General features: G+C 42.6%; 1 protein-coding gene across 1 annotated transcript in view; it reads left to right on the forward strand.

The window, feature by feature from the left end:
• The window catches only part of ACTR10 (actin related protein 10), a 247,980-nt gene extending 228,401 nt beyond the window's left edge, over positions 1–19,579 (forward strand). The window contains exon 13 of the mRNA XM_086937982.1: positions 17,700–19,579. Within this exon, the coding sequence (XP_086794108.1) occupies positions 17,700–17,881 (182 nt within the window). The 3' untranslated portion in view covers positions 17,882–19,579. The remainder of the gene's footprint in view (positions 1–17,699) is intronic.
• The last annotated feature ends 373 nt before the right edge of the window (positions 19,580–19,952 follow it).

Below are 19,952 nucleotides of genomic sequence, written 5' to 3' on the forward strand. Positions count from 1 at the left end.
TAGAAGCGGACTCACGGAATACTCGTGGAGTGTAGGCCCACTATCTTGGGTGCAGATGGTGCTTGGGGCTTGGGAAAGCTCGGGAAGTTGATGCACTTGCAAATGTGCACGGTGTCCAGGAGTTCCGGTCCCATGTCACTCGTGAGGGCTGCGGGTCTCAGCTTTACTGGGATCTCGTGACTGCCTCTGAGAAGTCTGGAGCCTTCCACAAAGAAACCTGGACGGAATTTGTCCAGGATTCCTGTAGTCATGGGCAGATATTCTTAACAACACACGACCAACGTTAATGTTTGACCCTGAATCAGCAAACCTAGAGATTAACGGCTGGCTTGAAGCCTCTTTAGACGTGGTGGCCCCCAAGAAACTCAGGAGCAATAAAAAGGGCTTAAAAAAGATAGCATGGTACACAGCCGGCCTTAGAGAACTTAAACTCAAGTGTAAACAAACAGAGAGATAGTGGAGGAAAGACTTTTCGGAGGAAAAAAGGCAAATCTACAGAGAAGCAGTAATATTTTATAAACTGGAAATTCAAAAAACCCAAGCTGAATACTATGAAACTAAAATTTCCTCAGCCACCAGTGCCCCTAAAGAAATGTTTAGGATTTTTAAAACAATCACTACCCCTACCCCACCAGCACCCCCTGTAGCTGATACACTCAAACGCTGTAATGACTTAGCAGAATTTTTCCATACAAAAATTCAATCCATCTAACTAACCTTTCCTTCGCCTACCACCACGCATGTTCTCACCCAGACGGATAATGAGGGGGGACAATAAGCTACCATGTTAGAAGCCTACCCTCCCATGAGCCTGGACTCTCTAATAATTCTTCTGAAAAAATTAAAGCCAGGATCTCCCAAAGACATGGCTCCTCCTGCAGTCCTAAATCTAGTCTCTCATATAGTCGCCCCCAACATTTTAGAACTCATCAACCTATCCCTAAGCACAGGCAAGGTTCCATCTTCATGGAAGCAAGCCATGGTCAGAGCACTGCTGAAAAAGACAGGAGCCGACCCAGACGTGTTTGCCAACTACCGTCCCATTTCCTTGCTGCCAGGAATTGCAAAAATCACAGAGAAACATGTGAATGGGATACTGTCCTCCTATCTGGAAGAGATCGGCGGTTTTCATTCCACACAAACAGGTTTTAGACCCCAGCAGGGCACAGAGACAGCCTTGATCGCCGTCACTGAAGAAACCAGAAAAATTATGGACACAGGAGGTTCGGCGGCTATTATCCTCCTGGACCTAAGTGCAGCCTTTGATACCGTTAACCATCCCCTGCTTATCTCTAGGATTAGAAAGGCAGGGGTATCGGGGGTTGCACTTGGTTGGCTGGAGTCCTTCCTTGATGGCCGCTCATTCCAGGTCTTTGAGGAAAACTTCACCTCTAAAAGCTTACCCTTGAATTGTGGGGTGCCAAAGGGCTCATCTTTGAGTCCCACGTTTTTTAATATTTATATGAGTCCTTTGGCATCCAAATTGTCACATACGCGGACGACACCCAGTTGATAGTATCCCTCAACCAGCCGGGACATGACCCAGACAATCTAGCCAATTGTCTTAAAAATATCTCAGCCTGGATGGAACGCTCCTTCCTGCAACTGAATGGAGCAAAAACCGAAGTAATGCTCCTGGGTAAACCTCTTCCAGAGGGGTCCACTCCGACTTGGCCTAACTGTTTGGGCACCTCACCCACCCCCAAAGATCAAATAAAGAGTCTTGGAGTCTGGCTGGACAAAGAGCTAAACATGAAAGTCCAAGCACAGAAGGTTGCAGGATGCTGCTTTGGTTTGCTCAGGATGATGAGGAAAGTTTTTCCGTTATTAACCTGGGAGACCAAGAAACTAGTGGTCCAAGCATTAATTCTCTCCCGCTTGGACTACGCTAATGCTCTTTATGCTGGTTCACCACGGTCCATAATAATGAGACTACAGATAGTCCAGAATTGTGCTGCTAGAATGATTCTGAATATTCCCCGCAGAGTCAGCCAGAGCAGCCATAGCCTCTCTTCCTTGGCTGCCTGTCGCCGAGAGGATTTCTTTTAAAGCCCTCTGCATTACTTACAAGATCATGACCAAGAAAAGCCTGACAATCTTACAGTCCATCATTGCCCCATATCACCCCAACAGAGCTCTTCGCTCTGTAAACAAACGCCTGGCTACTATCCTGAGAATCTACAGGACCAGAAGTGGGGGCCAACGCTTCCCATACGTGGCATCCAGAAGATGGAACACTCTCCCCGACCACATTCGATTGGAAGAAAACCTTTTGGCGTTTCGGAAGCAGTTGGAAACATTTTTATATCCATCCAGTTAAAGGGGCCACTCATACAGTCAGGTCCTTAACGCTGGGAGGCCTCATGGTAGCCATGCGCTTTACAAGTGCCTTTTTCATTTCATTTCATTTCATTTCAAGTCCGTGTCCTGAGTCGCAAATACTTCGGGGTCCGGCGGGAGCCTCAGGAATGCAGACCAGCAAGATGCTTCTTTGGTGCCTATTTGAACAGGGGAGTCATTCCTTGACCCCAAGGGAGATTCTTCCGTCTTCTAGTTGATGTAGAATGTCGAAGTTCCATGATATATGTTGCAGAGTTTCGTCCAAGGGTAATCTGAAGTCCTAAGGATTGGGGTCCCCTACTTATACTAAGTTTAGGGGGTTGGACATACTCTGGGAACCCATCTATGGGAGGATCTAGGGAGGGGGGTGGCTACACCCCTTTCCCTTTGTCCAGTTTCGCGCCAGAGCAGGGGCTGAGCACCCCTGCAACCGGTTTGAATTGGAGTATGCACAGGGACACCAACGGTGCCCCCAGCACTGTCTGAAAAGCATTCTCTAAATGCACCCATCCAGCCACAATACGCTAAAGCCTGTCTGGGAGGGGGTTACAGGAAACCTATTGTCGAGGCCTCCCCTGCCGGAGTTTCGTCCAGCAGCAGGAGGTCAGACCAGTGTCTGTGGCTGCAGCATCTATTTTGTGATACTGGGGTTCTTTTAAACTATTACCGGTTAGGTCAGTGTGCACAAGTCTCTCCCTCTAGAAGGGTGGAATTCCACCCTCACCGCCAGGACTGGCGGGGGGGGGGGGTTAGGATTCCAAAGTGTTAGACACCAAATACAACATGTTTCCATGCAGCCATTCCAAAGTTAGCATTTACAGAGAGGTTATAATGCACTTAAGAGTATATGGTCAGGCTGCATCACAGAACAGCCTCAGAGAGTAGATTCCGAAAGCTGCAGAGGGGTCCTGCTCATGCATGGGCACCCTCTCACACAAAACCAAGCACTCTGCCTTCAGGATTGATCAGGCCTGCCATAGGAGTGACTTATAGGTGTATATGTGTCAGTGATTAAAGGTAGATATAGGTAACCTATATCTTAGTAAGAAGTACATGCACCACCTTACCCAGGCTGCAATAGCAGACCTGTGGTGCCATTTGGGAAGGCTTCCCAGGGGTGGCATAATACATGCTTCAGCCCCTTGTAGGCCTCTGGGGTACATATGCCCTTGGTACCATATACTAGGGACTCACAAGGTTAAGCCAGTAACCAATCTGGAGTGCACCTAAAGTACATGCAATCATTTTAGAGAGGAAGCATCTAGACTGGGGTCCTGGATAGCAGGGCCCCAGCCAGACTAAAGTCGAAAAACAGTGAAACACCAGCAAAAAGTGGGAGTAACCAGAGTAAGCAGATCCTACTCTCCTACAGGCGGCACTCACTCGGCAACCCTTTTCCTCACGAGTGGAGTTACGGTCTGTTGTACACCTTTCCGCCTATACCACTTCTGCCTAGAGTGCTGAAGAAGATTCGGTGCGACCGGGCCCAAGTCATCCTTGTGGCTCTGGATTGGGCACGAAGATACTGGTATCCCGAGCTACTCAGCATGGCGATCGATCCCCCGATCCGACTGCCTCTTTGGGAGGATCTTCTGTCACAGTAGATGGGGACGGTCCTCCACCCGAACCTGTCCAGCCTCCACCTCCATGTGTGGAGATTGAGCGGCGACATTTGACAGCTTTCGATCTTCCTCCCGAAGTCTGTGATGTTATTCTGGCAGCCAGGTGTCCCTCTAAAACGGTATATGCCTGCAGGTGGTACAAGTTTGTGGCATGGTGCACAGCAAAGTCTGTGGATCCCATTTCTGCGCCTCTTTCCGAAGTCCTTCTGTTCCTTCTTTCTTTGGCCCAGCAGGGCTCTGCTCTGAGCACTATCAAAGGCTATCTTTCGACCGTCTCCGCCTTTCTACGGCTTCCAGATCAGCCTTCTCTTTTTAAGTTGCCGGTTGTTAACCGTTTTCTGAAAGGCATTACGCACACATTTCCTCCTGTGCTGTTCATAATGCCTCAATGGGACTTGAACCTTGTTTTGATGTATCTGATGTGCGCTTCCTTCGACCCTTCATAACTGTCCTTTACGTCTTCTCACTCTAAATACGGCTTTCCTGGTAGCTATCACCTCTGCCAGAAGAGTGAATGAGCTCCAGGCTCTTTCTTCTAAACCTCCTTTCCTTTCCGTTCATCCGGACAAAGTGGTTGTCAGGACCCGTCCTTTTTTTTTGCCAAAGGTTGCCATGCCCTTCCACATCGGGCAGACCATCACTTTGCCCACCTTCTTTCTGCCTACGCATCCTTCAAAAGAGGAAGAGAGGTTCCACTGTCTGGACCCAAAAAAGTGCGCTCTCGTTCTATCTGAAGCGCACACAACGGTTCCGGGTGGATGACCAGCTCTTTGTTGGCTACGTGGGCGCCAAAAAAGGTCGGGCTGTGCACAAACGGACCATCTCTCGGTGGGCCGTTCTCTATATCAAGGCCTGTTACTCATTGACTGAGAAGGAGCCTCCTGTGGGGCTGATTGCCCACTCCACCAGGGCAACGGCAGCCACTACTGCCTTGGGACGCAGCGTTACCTTGCAGGACATTTGTCAGGCAGCTAAGTGGGCCTCGCTGCACACATTTACCAAGCATTACTGCCTTGACAGTCAAGTCCGGAGAGACGGCTTCTTTGCCGGTCTGTGCTCCGTGACTTTCTGGTGTAATCTGGTTTGGAGACCCACCACCGGGAAGAATCAAGATGGCAGGTTGACGCCGTCGCGTCACGGAGTGGCAGCTCTTACGGAGGCTCCCGGCTCCCTGCTACTGGGACAGTCCTGGAGGAATAATACTGAAATAAGGAGGCGGAGACGGAGAGGAAAAGACCTTTTCCTTTACATTGGACGCCACTGACCACTGTTATCTGCGAGCATATACTACCGCTGGATGCTTCGTTTCTTCTGGGGCCGGTGCAGGCAGCGTCTGCTCGCGTTCAGATTGCCGATTACACGGCTGCTCAGCAGACCTGGGCTCGGTTGGGCGGGCCTTACCATGGCGGCTCCGCTCACTTCGAGTGCCGAGTTGCGGGCAGCGAAGACGCCGCTACAAACTAGCTTGTCGGGTGCAGGGCAGTCTTTACAAATGAGGATGGCTCCAAAGATTGCTACCAGAGTTACTCGAGCAGGAAGAGGAGCCACTGCAGAGACGCTGACCTCTGCCGACCTAATGGAGTCAGATGTCACGGAGAGAACGCCGGCTTCAGAGAAAACGGTGCATTTAGCGGGTAAGCAATTGATCCGTGCCCCGCTCTTTGTTGTCTCAGATAAAACTGCAAGTGCCAACTCTAGTTTTAGCCTAGGGTAGAATGTTGGCAACATTGTAACTCCTAGGGAAAACCTGGGCAACAGTGTGACTGTATATTCTGATTTGGCAGCAGCGGCGGCAGTAGCTGGTAAAACTACGGATGTCAGAAAATAAGCATGCCTTTCACTAACCAAGTTTTCTGGCAAAGTGGTCGAAAAAGCTAAATTGGTTAGAAGTATGGACAAAGCTGAAGCTGATAAGCTTATACAGACTGATAGGAGAGAGAAGATTGGTGGGGACTGCTCGGAAGAAGAGCCTACCCCGAGTATAGGAGGCATTGACAGCAATGAGACATTTGGCAGTGTTATCGAACTAGCAAGGGAACCCCTACAGCAATCTGGTACCCTCCAGCAGTCTGGTCCAGGTACCACCTGATGTCGCTGATGTGCCGGAATTGGTGGGTCTAATTAATGAAGGGGCAGAGGAGTGCTCGAGTGGGGATTATGAGGAGTTCGTAGATGATGATGAGGTATGCAGTTTAACTACAGGAATTGCTAATCCTCTGGGGCACAAAAAGGGAAGGAACAAAGCCAAAAATAAACTTAGGAAAGGGAATACTAGTGCTTCCAACCTTGCTATGTCAGCTTCTAATTTACGTACAAAGCCTATCAGAGATGAAAGTCCTCTCCGAAAATGGATCCAAGCAAAGGGAGCGGTCAAGAACAGGGCCCTGCGTCTGTCAGGTGTTAGCCCAACGGAAGATATAAATTTAAGAGATGGGGTTAACTCTTCCTTAATTGCTGATAATATGACATCCCCCCTTCTTGTCCAAGTTGGCTTAAAACCAATATCTATAGATCAGACAAAATTTCGGTCTGAGTGTGAGCCCGACAGCAATATCACAGCTACTGTTTCAAGTCCCACGACAATTACAAGTCTGCCTTCCACCCCTGCTGCTGCAGTCTTAGCTACAGATACTTTGTATATTAATGAGGTACCGGCTCAAGAACGGCCATCGGATCCGGAATATGCTACCTCCCCTTTTGACCTCATTTTAAAGACCCTAACGAACTATCGACAGGAAGCATTGCAACACTTTCTGCAGCTGAGGGAAGACCATAACAAATTACAGAATTCCTTACTGGAGGTGTCTAGTAAATTAGGGGGGGTCGCTCAAGAGATCGAAGAACAGCAGCAAAGATTTGTTGACGTAGAAGAAATGTCTGTACGTACGGAGTCTTTAACCAATCAACATGATGCGCAGATAACGAATCTTGAAACCAAGCTGGAGGACATGGAAAATCATCAAAGGAGACAAAATCTCCGACATTTTGGCATCCCGGAAGGCTCAGAAGGGTCAGACCCAAGGGCATATGTTGTCAAACTGTTTCAGAAGCCTTTTTTTAGATCTCTCAGACTGGGACTGGGACTCGCAACTTCAAAGAGTCCATAGATTACCTCTAATTCAAAGAAACAAAGAAAGCAAGTTCCCACGCCACCTTTTAATTTATTTTGGTAATTTTCTACTGAGACAGGCAGTCTCAGTAAAAGCTAGACCCAACACTCCTGTCACAATAGAAAATGTAACCTTTTTCGTTCGATCTGACCTAAGTAAAACTACAATGGAGAAGCGATGGAAGTTGCGTCAGCTGATAAATCCTTTTAAATCCTTGGGCGGGGAAGTCTACCTACAGGAACCGGCTCGTCTCAAGGTCATTAAGGGTGGCCATACGTATTTTTTCACAGAAATAAAGGAGGCAGAGTTGGCACTCTCTAAGTTTAATACATGAATATTAATATTGGTTTAGTTGGTATTGGTGTCAGCGGTAATGCGTGTTGGGGCTCACTTATTAGGAAATGTTAGCTTAGGAGTGGAAAGGATAGAATGAAGGAATTATATTTAGAGGCTATTAGAGTAGTTTTCCGATAACAGGGATTTACTTAGTACTCTCATTAGAAACTTGTTGACGTCTATTTTAGGTTTTTTTTTCTCTGAGTTGAATAAACTTTATGATTATAACCATTAGGGCGATTTTCCTTCAATTTCTCTTTTTTTTCTCTCCTCTTTTACTTCTCCTCCCTTTCTTACTAGCTCTTTTTTCTTTTCTTCTAGTTCTCCACTAGTCTTTTTTCTTTTTCTCCATTTCGTGGCAGGGACTGTCGGGTACAGCCTCTTTGCTGCTACTCTGCAGGGCTGCCTTTTCAGCAGCAGCAGGGTATAGAGGGGTGTTCTCCCCTATGGGACCAAGGGGAAGTGGGGTTGGGGGGGGTCCAGTGGTATTTGGGTAAAAAATTATAAAAATGTCAGCGCGAGATCTAGAATTGTTAAAAAAGATTGATAGAATACATATTATGGTACTTAATACAGAGGAAGGCAATTTACTTAAGGAATGTTTTCTTTTAGGTGCCTAGCTTGGAATGTGGCTGGTCTTACCAGCAAGAACAAGAGGCGGCTCGTACAAGAAGAGCTTAATATGTTTAAACCCCATATGGCTTTGCTCTCAGAAACTCATATCGGATGTCAAGATCGGAAATTATTAGGGCAATTGGGATACGAGCTAGTAGTTTGTTCTACTTTAAATGCTTCCATCAGGGGATTGCAATATTGAAACAAAAGCAACTAAGTATCAAAATTACCCGAACAGCCGCTGACAAAGGGGGTAGATGGGCAATAGCCCAAATATAACTTGAACACTGTAAATATGTATTTTGTGTGGTATACGGACCTAACATCGATGATCCATCTATGTATGATCAGTAAAATGTTGAATTACTAGATTGGGAAGGAGAGTTGATAATAATGGGCGACTTTAACTGTGTAATCAATTACGATGTGGATACCACCAGGCGGGGTGCTTTCCAGCGCCTGGTGGTATCCAGCGAATGCGTAAAATTCGAGCTGCTATATTAGAACTAAGTCGCTTGCATAATTTAAAAGACGTCTGGCGCACAATACATCCTAACCTCGCTGAATTTACTTACTATTCTTCACCACATAAATTATGCTCACGAATAGATATGGTCTGGGCTACAGATAGAATTTTGGATTCTAGTACTATAAAATTGTGCCCAAGAGTTACATCCGACCACAATCCTATTCTTTTAGAATGTAACATTACCACAAAGAAACAAGGCTCTAGGCAGTTTACGTTTCCTAGATACCTTTTTTCTGATGTAGCTTTTATTTCTCAACTTAAAGAACACATTAATGAATTAATTGAGATTAATTTAAATTCCACCTCAGTCATATTTGTCTGGGATGCATTTAAGGCCAGTATAAGGGGCTTTGCCCAGCAATATATTTTTAGAAAGAACTTGGAACAACAGAAAGAGACTAAGACTATGACTTCTAATATCCTGTCTGTGGAAAATCATATGGCTGAAGCCCTTCAACAAGGGATGTCAAATACTGATGAATTAAGACTGGAATTAGTGAGCCTTCAGTCAGCTACGAAAAAGACGCTCAGGGAGAAATATAGTGTTAAATTACATAAGTACCATCTATCACAATACGAGAGCGGCGATAAAATTGGGAAAATCTTAGCATATAAAGTTGCCGATAAGAAGGCTAAGACATCAATTAAGTCTAATAAAGGAATGAACACTATTACTTGCAACCTGCCAGAACAGATATTAGACCAATTTGTCAAATATTATAGTAGATTATATACCCCTGAAAACCTTCCTGCCAAGCATCATATATCATCATATATTAATATCAATTTGACTGATCAACGAGATAGAGAAGGAATAGGTCAACTTGCTGAAAATATTACTTCAACAGAGATTAGACTAGCAATCGCTTCTCTCCCTTCTGGTAAGGCAGCCGGGGAAGATCTGCGTCCTTTAGAACTTTATAAAACGTGTATCCAGGAATTACTTCCTCTTTTTAGTTTAGTTATAAATTCGATTGGGGAAACGGGAAAGCCCCCTACCTCTTGGAAAACAGCTAAAATGTTATTTTTTCTTAAAAAGCATAAACCTGCAGACGAGTGCGGGTCATATAGACCTATTTCGCTAATCAACGCGGACGCCAAGGCATTCGTAAAAAGTTTAGCTACTCGACTTGCCCCCCTCATGCCGGAGTTAGTTAACATACAACAACATGGATTTGTTACGGGAAGGGATACCACCGCCCATGTAAACATGTCAATAACCGCCTTTGATGTAGCAACAATCAGTTCCACCCCACTCTAAATGGTCATGTTAGATGCTGAGAAAGCATTCTATTGAGTGGGGTGGGACTATTTATGGGCGGTGATGACGGCATTCGGATTTCAGGGTCAATATCTAAGGTGGATACGGTTGTTATATGACCACCCCACTGCAAAAATAAGCTATTCAGGTATGAGCTCTCCTAATTTTCCAATAGCTAGGGGCACTCAGCAAGGGTGTCCTTTGTCACCCTTGCTGTTTGCTCTTTCCATGGAACCATTTTTAAACTCACTTCAGGCCCAATCTGATATTATCCCCTTCCAACATGACATAAATACTTTAAATTTAACCGCGTACGCGGATGATATTGCAATTTTTCTGGGGATAACTCAGGAAGCAAATAGCTTTGGGGCAATTTCCGGATATAAACTAAACTTAAATAAAACACAGGTCATAGTAAACTATAAACCATTGGTATCGGTCGAAGGCATATGCAAAACCTCCATATATTTGGGAGTAAAAGTTTCTTCAAATATTAACGAATTAATCACGCTCAATTATGATTCTTTACTAAAGGTAGTACTCTCACTGAAAAAATGGCACAAGATCCCAATTAGCTTAGCAGGACGGATTAACTTGATTAAAATGAAAGTATTACCAAACTTTCTTAATTTATTTAGATCAATCCCCTTACGCCTTAATAATAATAATTTTTTTTTAACTAGATGGGATATGCAGTAGTTACATCTGGGGATACAAAAAAGCTTGTAGATCGATTCTTTTGCTGAAATTGCCAATTGAAAAAGGAGGGTTAAACTTCCCTGATTTTAAATTATATTTTTTTGCAACTTTCTTTGGCCGCCTCCGAAGTTGGCTTAAAACTGAAAATTTGTTATATTTTTTTCAGTTCATGCTGGGCACTGATTGTAACCAGTTCTTGGCCAGAGTTCACGACCCAAATTACTTCAAGCGGGTCAAGTTGAAGACTGCTAGGGAGATCGTAAGAATATGGAATCTGATTTTGATTTTTAATAAAACTTCTTTTTTCACTCAAAATTACATCTATGGGGTAATCCAGGACTTCCTGGAATCTTTAACGACGGTGCTGTGACCATTTGGTCCAGCTGCGGTATAAATACCTTCGGAGATCTTTATGGCCCAGATGAATTATTAAATTATGTATCGCTTAAACTTCTTTATAAATTGAATGACTCTATGTATTTTAAATATATGCAAATTCGTGACTTTTTAGTCCGTAAAATGAAGATCAATGAAGTCTCTGACTCGGACATCTTGACCTGTCTTTATTCTAATAAAACAAAGTCATTAATCAGTGAGGGTTATAAATGTCTAAATCAGATGAAAGCCGATGACTGTATAAAACTAGCGGCAAAGTGGACCACTAGAAAGGGTATTAATATAACATCGAACCAGATTTCCGCCTCTCTCTGTCATATTAACCAGGTGGTACAGTCCTCTAGTTTAAGACTTCAGTTATATAGAACTGTATGTCATCTGTATTATACTCCGCAAAGAATCTCAAGGTCGTCATCAAGCAGTCTATATAATGACCGTTCTAAATGCCCCAAGTGTGACCTCGTGGCAGCTGACTTGGAGCACATGCTTTTTTCCTGCCCCGCATTATCGGATTTTTGGTCTGGAATAAAAGGTATTCTTCATCAGAAGCAGATTATTTTTTCTCCTCTTTCAGTAAATATGGTTTTGTTAGATATGCAGGAATTAAATAGCCCACATAAAGATTTAAACACTATTTTATTTGCATGCGCAAGATTGATTATTGCAAGGGCTTGGATCTCTCTGAAACCTCTGCACGTTATGGAATGGTGGACGCTTGTCAATTAAATTTATACTATGGAATTAGCGCTAGCCAAAGTAAGGGGACTCCGGTCAATGAGGAAATGGGATAGACTCTGGGGAATGTTTATATAATTTTGAGCATAGACCTTCCTTTGTATTCAACTGGCGTCGAGGTTAAAGTACTGTTAAGACTATAATTGCAACGCGCCTATTATATATTTCTTTTTAATATGAATTCTTCGTTAGGATTTATACCTCTGTATTGATAACTTATATTGAATTGTTTGATGGTACGTTTAAACTGAATGACTTTTGTTTTTCTGTCTATGTTTCCCGCGATGTCAATAAAAACTTTTTTTTTAAAAAAAGGAGACCCACCGCCGGGGTTGGTATTGCTGGGGTATCGATTCTAAGGTAAGGAATCTATCACTAACGTGTCTCTTTCAGATGCACAAGTTACTACTTGTGTAACGATATATCTGTAAGAGACATTAGTTAGTGATAGAGTCCTTACCGCCCCACCCATCCTCCCTTTTCTGTGACCTGATTTTTAGGGTTAAGGACATCCCTTTCAGGGCCCTAGTTTCTTGGCACCAGTGGTCAGTTTTTGGCATGGCTTTGCGTTCCTGGCACAGAGCGCAGAACTGATGTCAGCGTGCAGGGGTGGCGCCTAAGTAGTCTCCGTGACGTCATCTCGACACATACGACACCAGTGACGGACGCGGAGCAGCACGGTGCCACCTACTGCCGCGCAGAGGTACTGCTGGCAAAGCTTTCCGGATCCAGTCTGACGCCTGGGGATATTCTATGGTAAGGAATCTATCACTAACTAATGTCTCTTACAGATATATCGTTACACAAGTAGTAACTTGTGCTTTAATGGATATCTGCAGGGCTGCAACTTAGTAAACCCACAACACCTTCACCAAGCATTACTGTGTCCACATCCTTAAACGTCCTAATGCTTTAGCTTGACAAGCTGTCTTAAGAACACCTTTTCACACATTTTCTCGCTAGCTACCACTTTGGAGAGGGACTGCTTTAGAGTCTATGAAGAGTGTGTGAATTTACTGACACATTTGCTTCTAACCTAAGCATTGTGTTAATCTAGGGCAAATGTCTAGGACGTATATAGTTTCCTTGTTCCTAGTGCATATTTTAAGATTGTGCCTTCAATAAAATCCAGGCAAACACAATATGATGATGGACGGAGCGCTAAAACTTTTCAGACAACTCACCCCCAGTGACTATTAGATCTGGGTTAAGTCCATCATTGTTTTCGCTCACTTCGTCACACCAGTTCAAACCCAGCCATATTCAAATCAGTCTTGACCCTGTTCCTCATGGGAATCGTTCTGCCCGAATTGCCAGGTCAGGTCCTTCTGGACTGGAAACAATCATCCTGGGACTGGTTTCGAGGTCACCAGCGATTTGTATTGTTTAATGTTGATTCAGTTCAGATCTGCAGTTCAACAGTCAACAATGTGTCGTAGAGTCCTTAAGTAGGTGAAAGGTTATATTCATTGTTCCTCTTTGCAACATTCAGTAAGTGGTAACATATCAATTGTTATTTTTAGTAACATTCAATAGAAAAGCCCATAAGGGTATATAACCCCCGATGCAAGCAAGAGAAAGGGTGAGAGGAACTTCTAGGGCCAGAATGAAAGCCTGGTGAAAGCCACAGTCTTACCAGCTTTTGACAGTATCTCACTTTAAGTCTTTACGTGGAACAACATCTCTGTTCCATTAACATATGGTGGATAGCAACAAGGCCACCTGATAATTCCTACGGCCTCTATTTGTTGTTAAAGTAGTTTAGCTAAAAACAGAAAGGGAAGCGTCACCCAAATAGAGTGACATGCTGAATTACCATTATGGTGTTACAATTTTTCCTTTTGATTAGCCTGATAGCCACTGTTTTTGCCATTATCTTGTTTGTTCTTGTAGTTACTGCTATGCATATTTTATGCATTTGTATTGGACTTTGATCTTGTTAAGTTAAATACAAATTATAAAGATATATCCTTAGTGCTTATTACTGAGTGTGTCTGTTCATGATGAGAGTGCTTGCAACTTACTAACAACAGATGCTACTGGGAGTCTCTAGGGATGATCGCTACCCAGAATACACCATCTCAATTTAATGTACAGAATGTTTGGAGGGTTATAGTCCACCAGGTTCTCTGTCTCAGAATTGGTACATTGACTATTTCCTTGTAAATAAAAGGTCTAGGGGGGGCAGGGGGGCCCAGGTTAGGCTGTGTTCTGGATAATTCCTGAAAACCTATCCGCACAAGAAGCATCACTGTAGAGATTCTTCAAAATCAAAACATCGATCCACCTCGAGGGTAGGTGGTCACCGCACTTCATTCTGACAAACCTGCGTCCAGTATGCATGGTCGTCTTTTTCAGACCTCTCGAGCCTATCATCGAGTTTCTTCTGACATGCTGGCACAAGCACTCTTATGCCATCCTTGCCAGCTGTCAGGCAGGCTTGCATCACTAATTACTTTTCAAGAATTAGACACAGCTGTAAATTCTTTAGCCCTTGGTAAGGCCACTGGCCCCGATGGTAATCCCCTTGAGTTTTATAGGACATTCTTTAAAGCGTGTCAGCAGGAGATCTTGCAAAAATTCTGAAATGCTCAGGGGGGATATGCTCCGGATTCATGGCAAAACACGGCTATAGTGGTGTTTTTAACCCCTTCCCTGCTCATGACGAGCTGAGCTCGTCATGAGGCACAGTTGAGCTGTGCTGATGACGAGCTCAGCTCGTCATGAACAATGGGAAAATATCATTTTCAGCACAGGAGGAAAATATCAATAGCAGCCAAGGTGTTAAAGGGCACATCTGATCTAATACCAGCATCGTTTCGGCCTATTTCACTAATAAACTGCAACAGCCAAATCTATTCTAAGGTACTGGCAACTAGATTAGATAAGGTTATTACCCCTCTAGTTTCATCTCAGCATGGATTTATCCCTGGTAGGGATACAACAGATCATGTGTGACAGGTTATAGCTCTATTAGATCGGGCTCTGGCCATGGAATCACCGATGGGGATAGCCCTGTTGGACTACGAGAAAGCGTTCAACATGGTTTCCTGGCAGTATGTGTGGTATGCGTTACAATGGAAGGGATTCTGTGGAGAGTTTATTCAGGCGATCAGGACACTACATCTCTCTCCAAAGGCTGCAATCTGTAAATCGGGCCAAAACTCAAAGGAGATTAATATTAGTAGAGGTACAAGGCAGGGCTGCCCGTGCTCACCTCTGCTTTTTGCCCACTATTTGGACCCTTTTTTTCACAGAAATTGAAGCTGGCCATCAATATTAAGGCGGTGAAGGTTGGTGATATTAATGATAGAGCACTCATGTATGCTGATGACATCGCAGTTCTTAAAACAGATGTTATTTTGGCAAGTCCAGAGGTACAACGGTTGGCAGAACAGTTTGGAACCTTCTCAGGTTATAAAATAAATATGGAGAAGACACAAATTTTATGTTCTGGACCTGTTCAAATGCTGGATCTCTTGGTTGTCCAGGAGGCAATTTACCTAGGGGTAAGGATTACAGCTGCAATAGGAAAAATACCTGATATAAATATTACTCCAATAATTGATAATATGAGTAAAACATTGGTGAAGCTAGATCATCTCCACCTCTCATGTCATCAAAATGTCGGTCCTCCCGAAGTTTTTATATAATTTTAGGACGGTTCTGCTACAATTCTCCTCATCTATCTTAACAAAGATCAATAGGATTTGTCGGGGATTTTTATGGGGGTACCGTAAACAAAGAAGAGCAGCCAAATGGATGACACTCCCAAAACAACGGGGAGTATGGGCAATTCCCACCTTTTTCCTTTATTATTGGGCGGCAATGCTGCAACATATGGGCATTCTTTTAGTTGGGGATAACGCAGAAATTCCAGGGGAAGCCAGACCAACAATTTATTAAATAAGACTGGGGGCGGAAGTTAAAGGGTTCTCGGTCAAGATCCTTGAACCTAGTTATTATTAAAAAAACGAAATTTAAAACCTGCTTAAGTGCGGAGACAAGTACGACGAAAATTAAAGATCCCTAATTTAAATGCATATATTCCATTTTCTGCGCCGGGCTTACTCCCACCAATTTTTCAGCATCAAATTACTTTTAGATGGAGGAAAAAAGGAATTAGTGACCTCGGTGATCTATGTAGGGAAGGCCAGCTTATCTCATTCATGGATCTGCAGGAAAGGTTTGGGGTGGATAAAAGGGATTTTTTAAATTTCTGCAGATAAGAAGCTTTCTTGGTGGTAATAAGAACAGGAGAAAGGAAATAACAGAAATAAGTCTCTTGGTGGAGTTACTGAGGAACAAGTCCAGGATTGGAAAGATCTATCAACACTTATTTCAATCGGTCCCGGATGATTTGGAAGTTCAGAATAGAAAATGGGAATATAGTTTGGGTGAGGATTTAATATATATAGAGGGTTCCTTGGAGCTTGCAAATCAGATGTTATTGACAGGGAGTCTTAGAAGTCAACACTATATGTCAGCTTTTGATCTATATTATTTTCCAGTAAAAGTAGCTAATGGGTGAAAGGAGGAAGAGGAGGAAAATGCAATCGATGTGATTTAGCTGCAACTGAGTCTCTACACACGTTCTTGCCGCCCTGTGGCTGCGATGTTTCATCTCTGCACGACCTAATGCACTTGATGTTCTTTTGCCATTATTATGATGTTCCCCGTAGACTCTTTTTAAAACCTCTTTTTAAAAAAATGAATTTCACCCAGGTTCGTCCGGCTCTTTGCTTCCTGCAAATGTTGAGCCCAGAAAGCACTTTATTTGTGGTTGTTTTTAAAAAGAATGCATTGAGACTGAGAAAAAGCCTCACAAACTAACGGAACCTTGTACCGTAGTCATGGTATCAACTAAATTTTAGACTTATGTTTGCACTTCTGGGATGCAAGCTTTTCAACTTGTTTTGTATTAATATAAGAAGAAACTGTTTTATTCCTTGCACAAGTTTAACATACATATTTGTAATCATATAATTGTCCTTTTTATTGTTGAAATATCGCTTTTATGGTTTGCTATTTGTAAAACCGAATAAAGTATTTTGACTATGACTCTACACACGTTCTTCACCTGCCCAAAAATGGAAATTTTCGTGCAGGAACTAGAGACCTTTTTAACTAAGGTCTTAGGCTTCCGGGTTTTAATCACTCCCATTTTATTCATTTTAGGGCTACTAGACGGCATAGAAGCGAATAAAAGAAATAGAGCAGAGATAGGGTTCCTGTTTATTGCTATGACCATTGTTCGCTCTTGTATAACTTCACAATGGATCGGCACAGATCCCCCTACCTTCTCCAATTGGAGATCCAGGATACTGGCTATTTACATTATAGAATCTGCAGTGTATCTGTTAAAGGGTAAATGAAAAAGAGAGTTTGAGCAGAAATTATGGGCCCCAATCAGCGATTTGATGAAATAGCAAACTTGTAATTAGTAATCTAATTATGGCACAGACACTTTAACTCTAATATACTATCAAAGAAAATCTAAAGGGTAATTCAAGCTGCTATATGACTATTCTTTTTGTATATGTATGAATCAATTATAATATGCTTTTTAATGTCTTTCTAAATAATTGAGATGGTCTTCTGTTTTTTATTATGCATTCAGGAAATGTCATGACATGTAATAAGTGTTTTTTTATGGTTAAATAAAAATGTTAATAAAAAATATATATATATATATATATATATATTGAGTGAACAAGCGGCGTTCGCGCTGCGAAACGCGTCTCTGACTTTTGAGAAAATAAACATTTGAAGCACTGATCCCGGGTCTGTGTACTGTTTGCTGGCAGCGCGTGGTTGAAGACGTGGCGGCTATCCCGACAGGATTCTCGGATATATAGATTATATATATATATATATATATATCTTAACATCAGGATCAATGGAACCACAATATGGGGCTTCCTTTTCAGTTCTACGTAGAAATTATTTCACTTTTTGTCCCACTTACTTGCTTTAAATATTGCTTTAAATATCTACATGTGGTCATTCACAATACTCTGATTTGTGTAACTTTGTTTTTATTTTGTTTTTTAAAGGAGCTATCTTTGGAGCTCTGCAAGACATCCTGGGCAGCCGCTCAATTTCAAAGGAATATTATAGTCAGACTGGTCGTATTCCTGACTGGTGCTGCATCAGAAACTCAAATGTGGAACTTATGTTTGATGTTGGTAAAGCACCACCGCCTATGATGAAAAGAGCCTTTTCAACAGAAAAATAGCTGAAGTAGCACTAAGTTGGGATCTCATGAATTTGAATCCTACAAATGGAGTATGTCAACTACCCCTTGTACATGTGTAAAGCCATAAATCTGTGTCCATCTTCAGACACCGCTGCACACAAGAGTTGAGCGCCCACTTAAAAGTCATATTTATCTGTAGGTATTTATTGATAGTTTGTAAATGGAAATCTTGTTGCAGTTTGAAAAGCACCCACTGTTGCCAATGTTTTGAACTGAATAAAAAAAGAAGGCACTTGCTTGTCCTGGAAAACTGACCATTCTGATATCTGTTTAGTCATGACACATCAGTCTTAGATGCTCAGGCTGTGGTTCCACTGAGAGGAGGGAAAGGTTTTTTGTACGTTTTTTTTCTTTTTTAGTGCTGGTCTGTCTTCCTGATTAAATTAACTTGTTTGTGATGGCTCAAAAAGCACACAATAAACAGTGCGTTGTCATGGTCTTTTCCAGTCTTCTCACAAATGAACGTCTGTTCAAAAAAACACATGCAGCACCACCACTAAAGATATGTATTAAACTTCTGGCAAACTCCAAGTGGCTGAGAAGACTGAATAAAGTTTTTCTTAACAATATACGTGGTCGGATCCTTTGTAAAGTCTTGCTTTGTAGTGCTGATTTTTATACGAAGCTTGACACTTTAAATTATACTGTTTTTATATTTTCCTGTTTTTATTAGATATTCAGAGAAGCAGGATGAAGTTGACCTGAGCGCGTAAAGGTGCATGTTGATGGTGGTTCATGGTCATTTATTGCTACTCTTGTATTCAGACAATACTCTATATCATACATTAATATATGTAATGTATGTCATAACACTAATATCAACCCAATATGTGCTGTACTCAATAGCAGAAGGCCATTGTGCACTTCACAATAACTTTCATTGCCTTTTTATGCTAGCTTGCAATTTTAATTCAAAAGTGCTCCTCTCAAGGTTTGTGTGGTTTATGGTGGCATTTGTTGTTTCTGCTCTGAAAATGTGTATGACTGCATTCTAGCAAAATACTGCTTTGCAGGTCAGCGAATAATCCTCTATTGAGCACATATTTTGTTACGTTTCATTGCAAACGATTGTTTCTTTTGCAACTGCAGCTAAAATTTAGCACAAATTAAATAAAATATAGCCATTCTTGTAATATGGCCGAAATAATAAAACCATTGCACTGCTGCGCCTTTGTGGGCATAGCCGCACAGTCCATTAGCATTGGAAGGCTGTGTCCTCTGTAATATAATCCAATCCAAAAGTTTATGCGAAGCAGGACTCGGCTGAATAGGGAGGAGGTCCGGGTTCGTACAGCAATGGAGAAACATGCCCTACCGATTGTTACTTTAAATGTACTATCAAAGATGCGGTAGACATATTGTGTTGTATTTTATGTAATGTAACTGGCATGTATAAAGCGCTCTGTTACTCCGGGGAATGTCCTGGCGCTATGCATCCGAGGTGTGAACCTAACTGAGGGACCTCCATAGTTTTGATTAAAAAGTCAAGTTTTCATTTTTTTATGGAACTGAGAGGGGGCTGAAATATTCTGTATCTCCGAAGGGAGTTTGTGCCATGAAGGTCCAAAAAATGAACCATGGCTGATTCTTAAAAATACTTGTGTTTTCTCTTGCACCACAGTAGAAAATGTTCCCAGAGCTGTTTCTTTTCTTCTAATAAAAAATATTCACATAAAATTATATCTAGTCTGTTGGTTTGTTCTGTGAGTGCTTGTTTTCCATAGCCACTTTACCCTTCAGAGGTTTAGTGCTCTGAAAGAAAATTGAATAAGAACATTGTGAGACAGTCGCCACAACAGTCAACACAATATTCTTGTAAAATATGTGCTACGGAATGTAAATCATAAACTAACATTTGCATTAACTGATCATCCCTTCAATCTTTATCTCATTCCTTCCTTTTAAGGGTGTATCCACTGCTGACAAAACATGCCTTTTGCATCAAAGAAAAAGCACAGACACCATCAGACTTCTCCCCGGGGGGGGGGGGGTACCATAGCCTACGGGGTGCGGAAAAAGGGGTTGGGTCTGAGATTTCCCCACCATCACC

This window comes from Lissotriton vulgaris, chromosome 9 (genome assembly GCF_964263255.1).
Source record: "Lissotriton vulgaris chromosome 9, aLisVul1.2, whole genome shotgun sequence".
NCBI lineage: Eukaryota > Metazoa > Chordata > Amphibia > Caudata > Salamandridae > Lissotriton > Lissotriton vulgaris.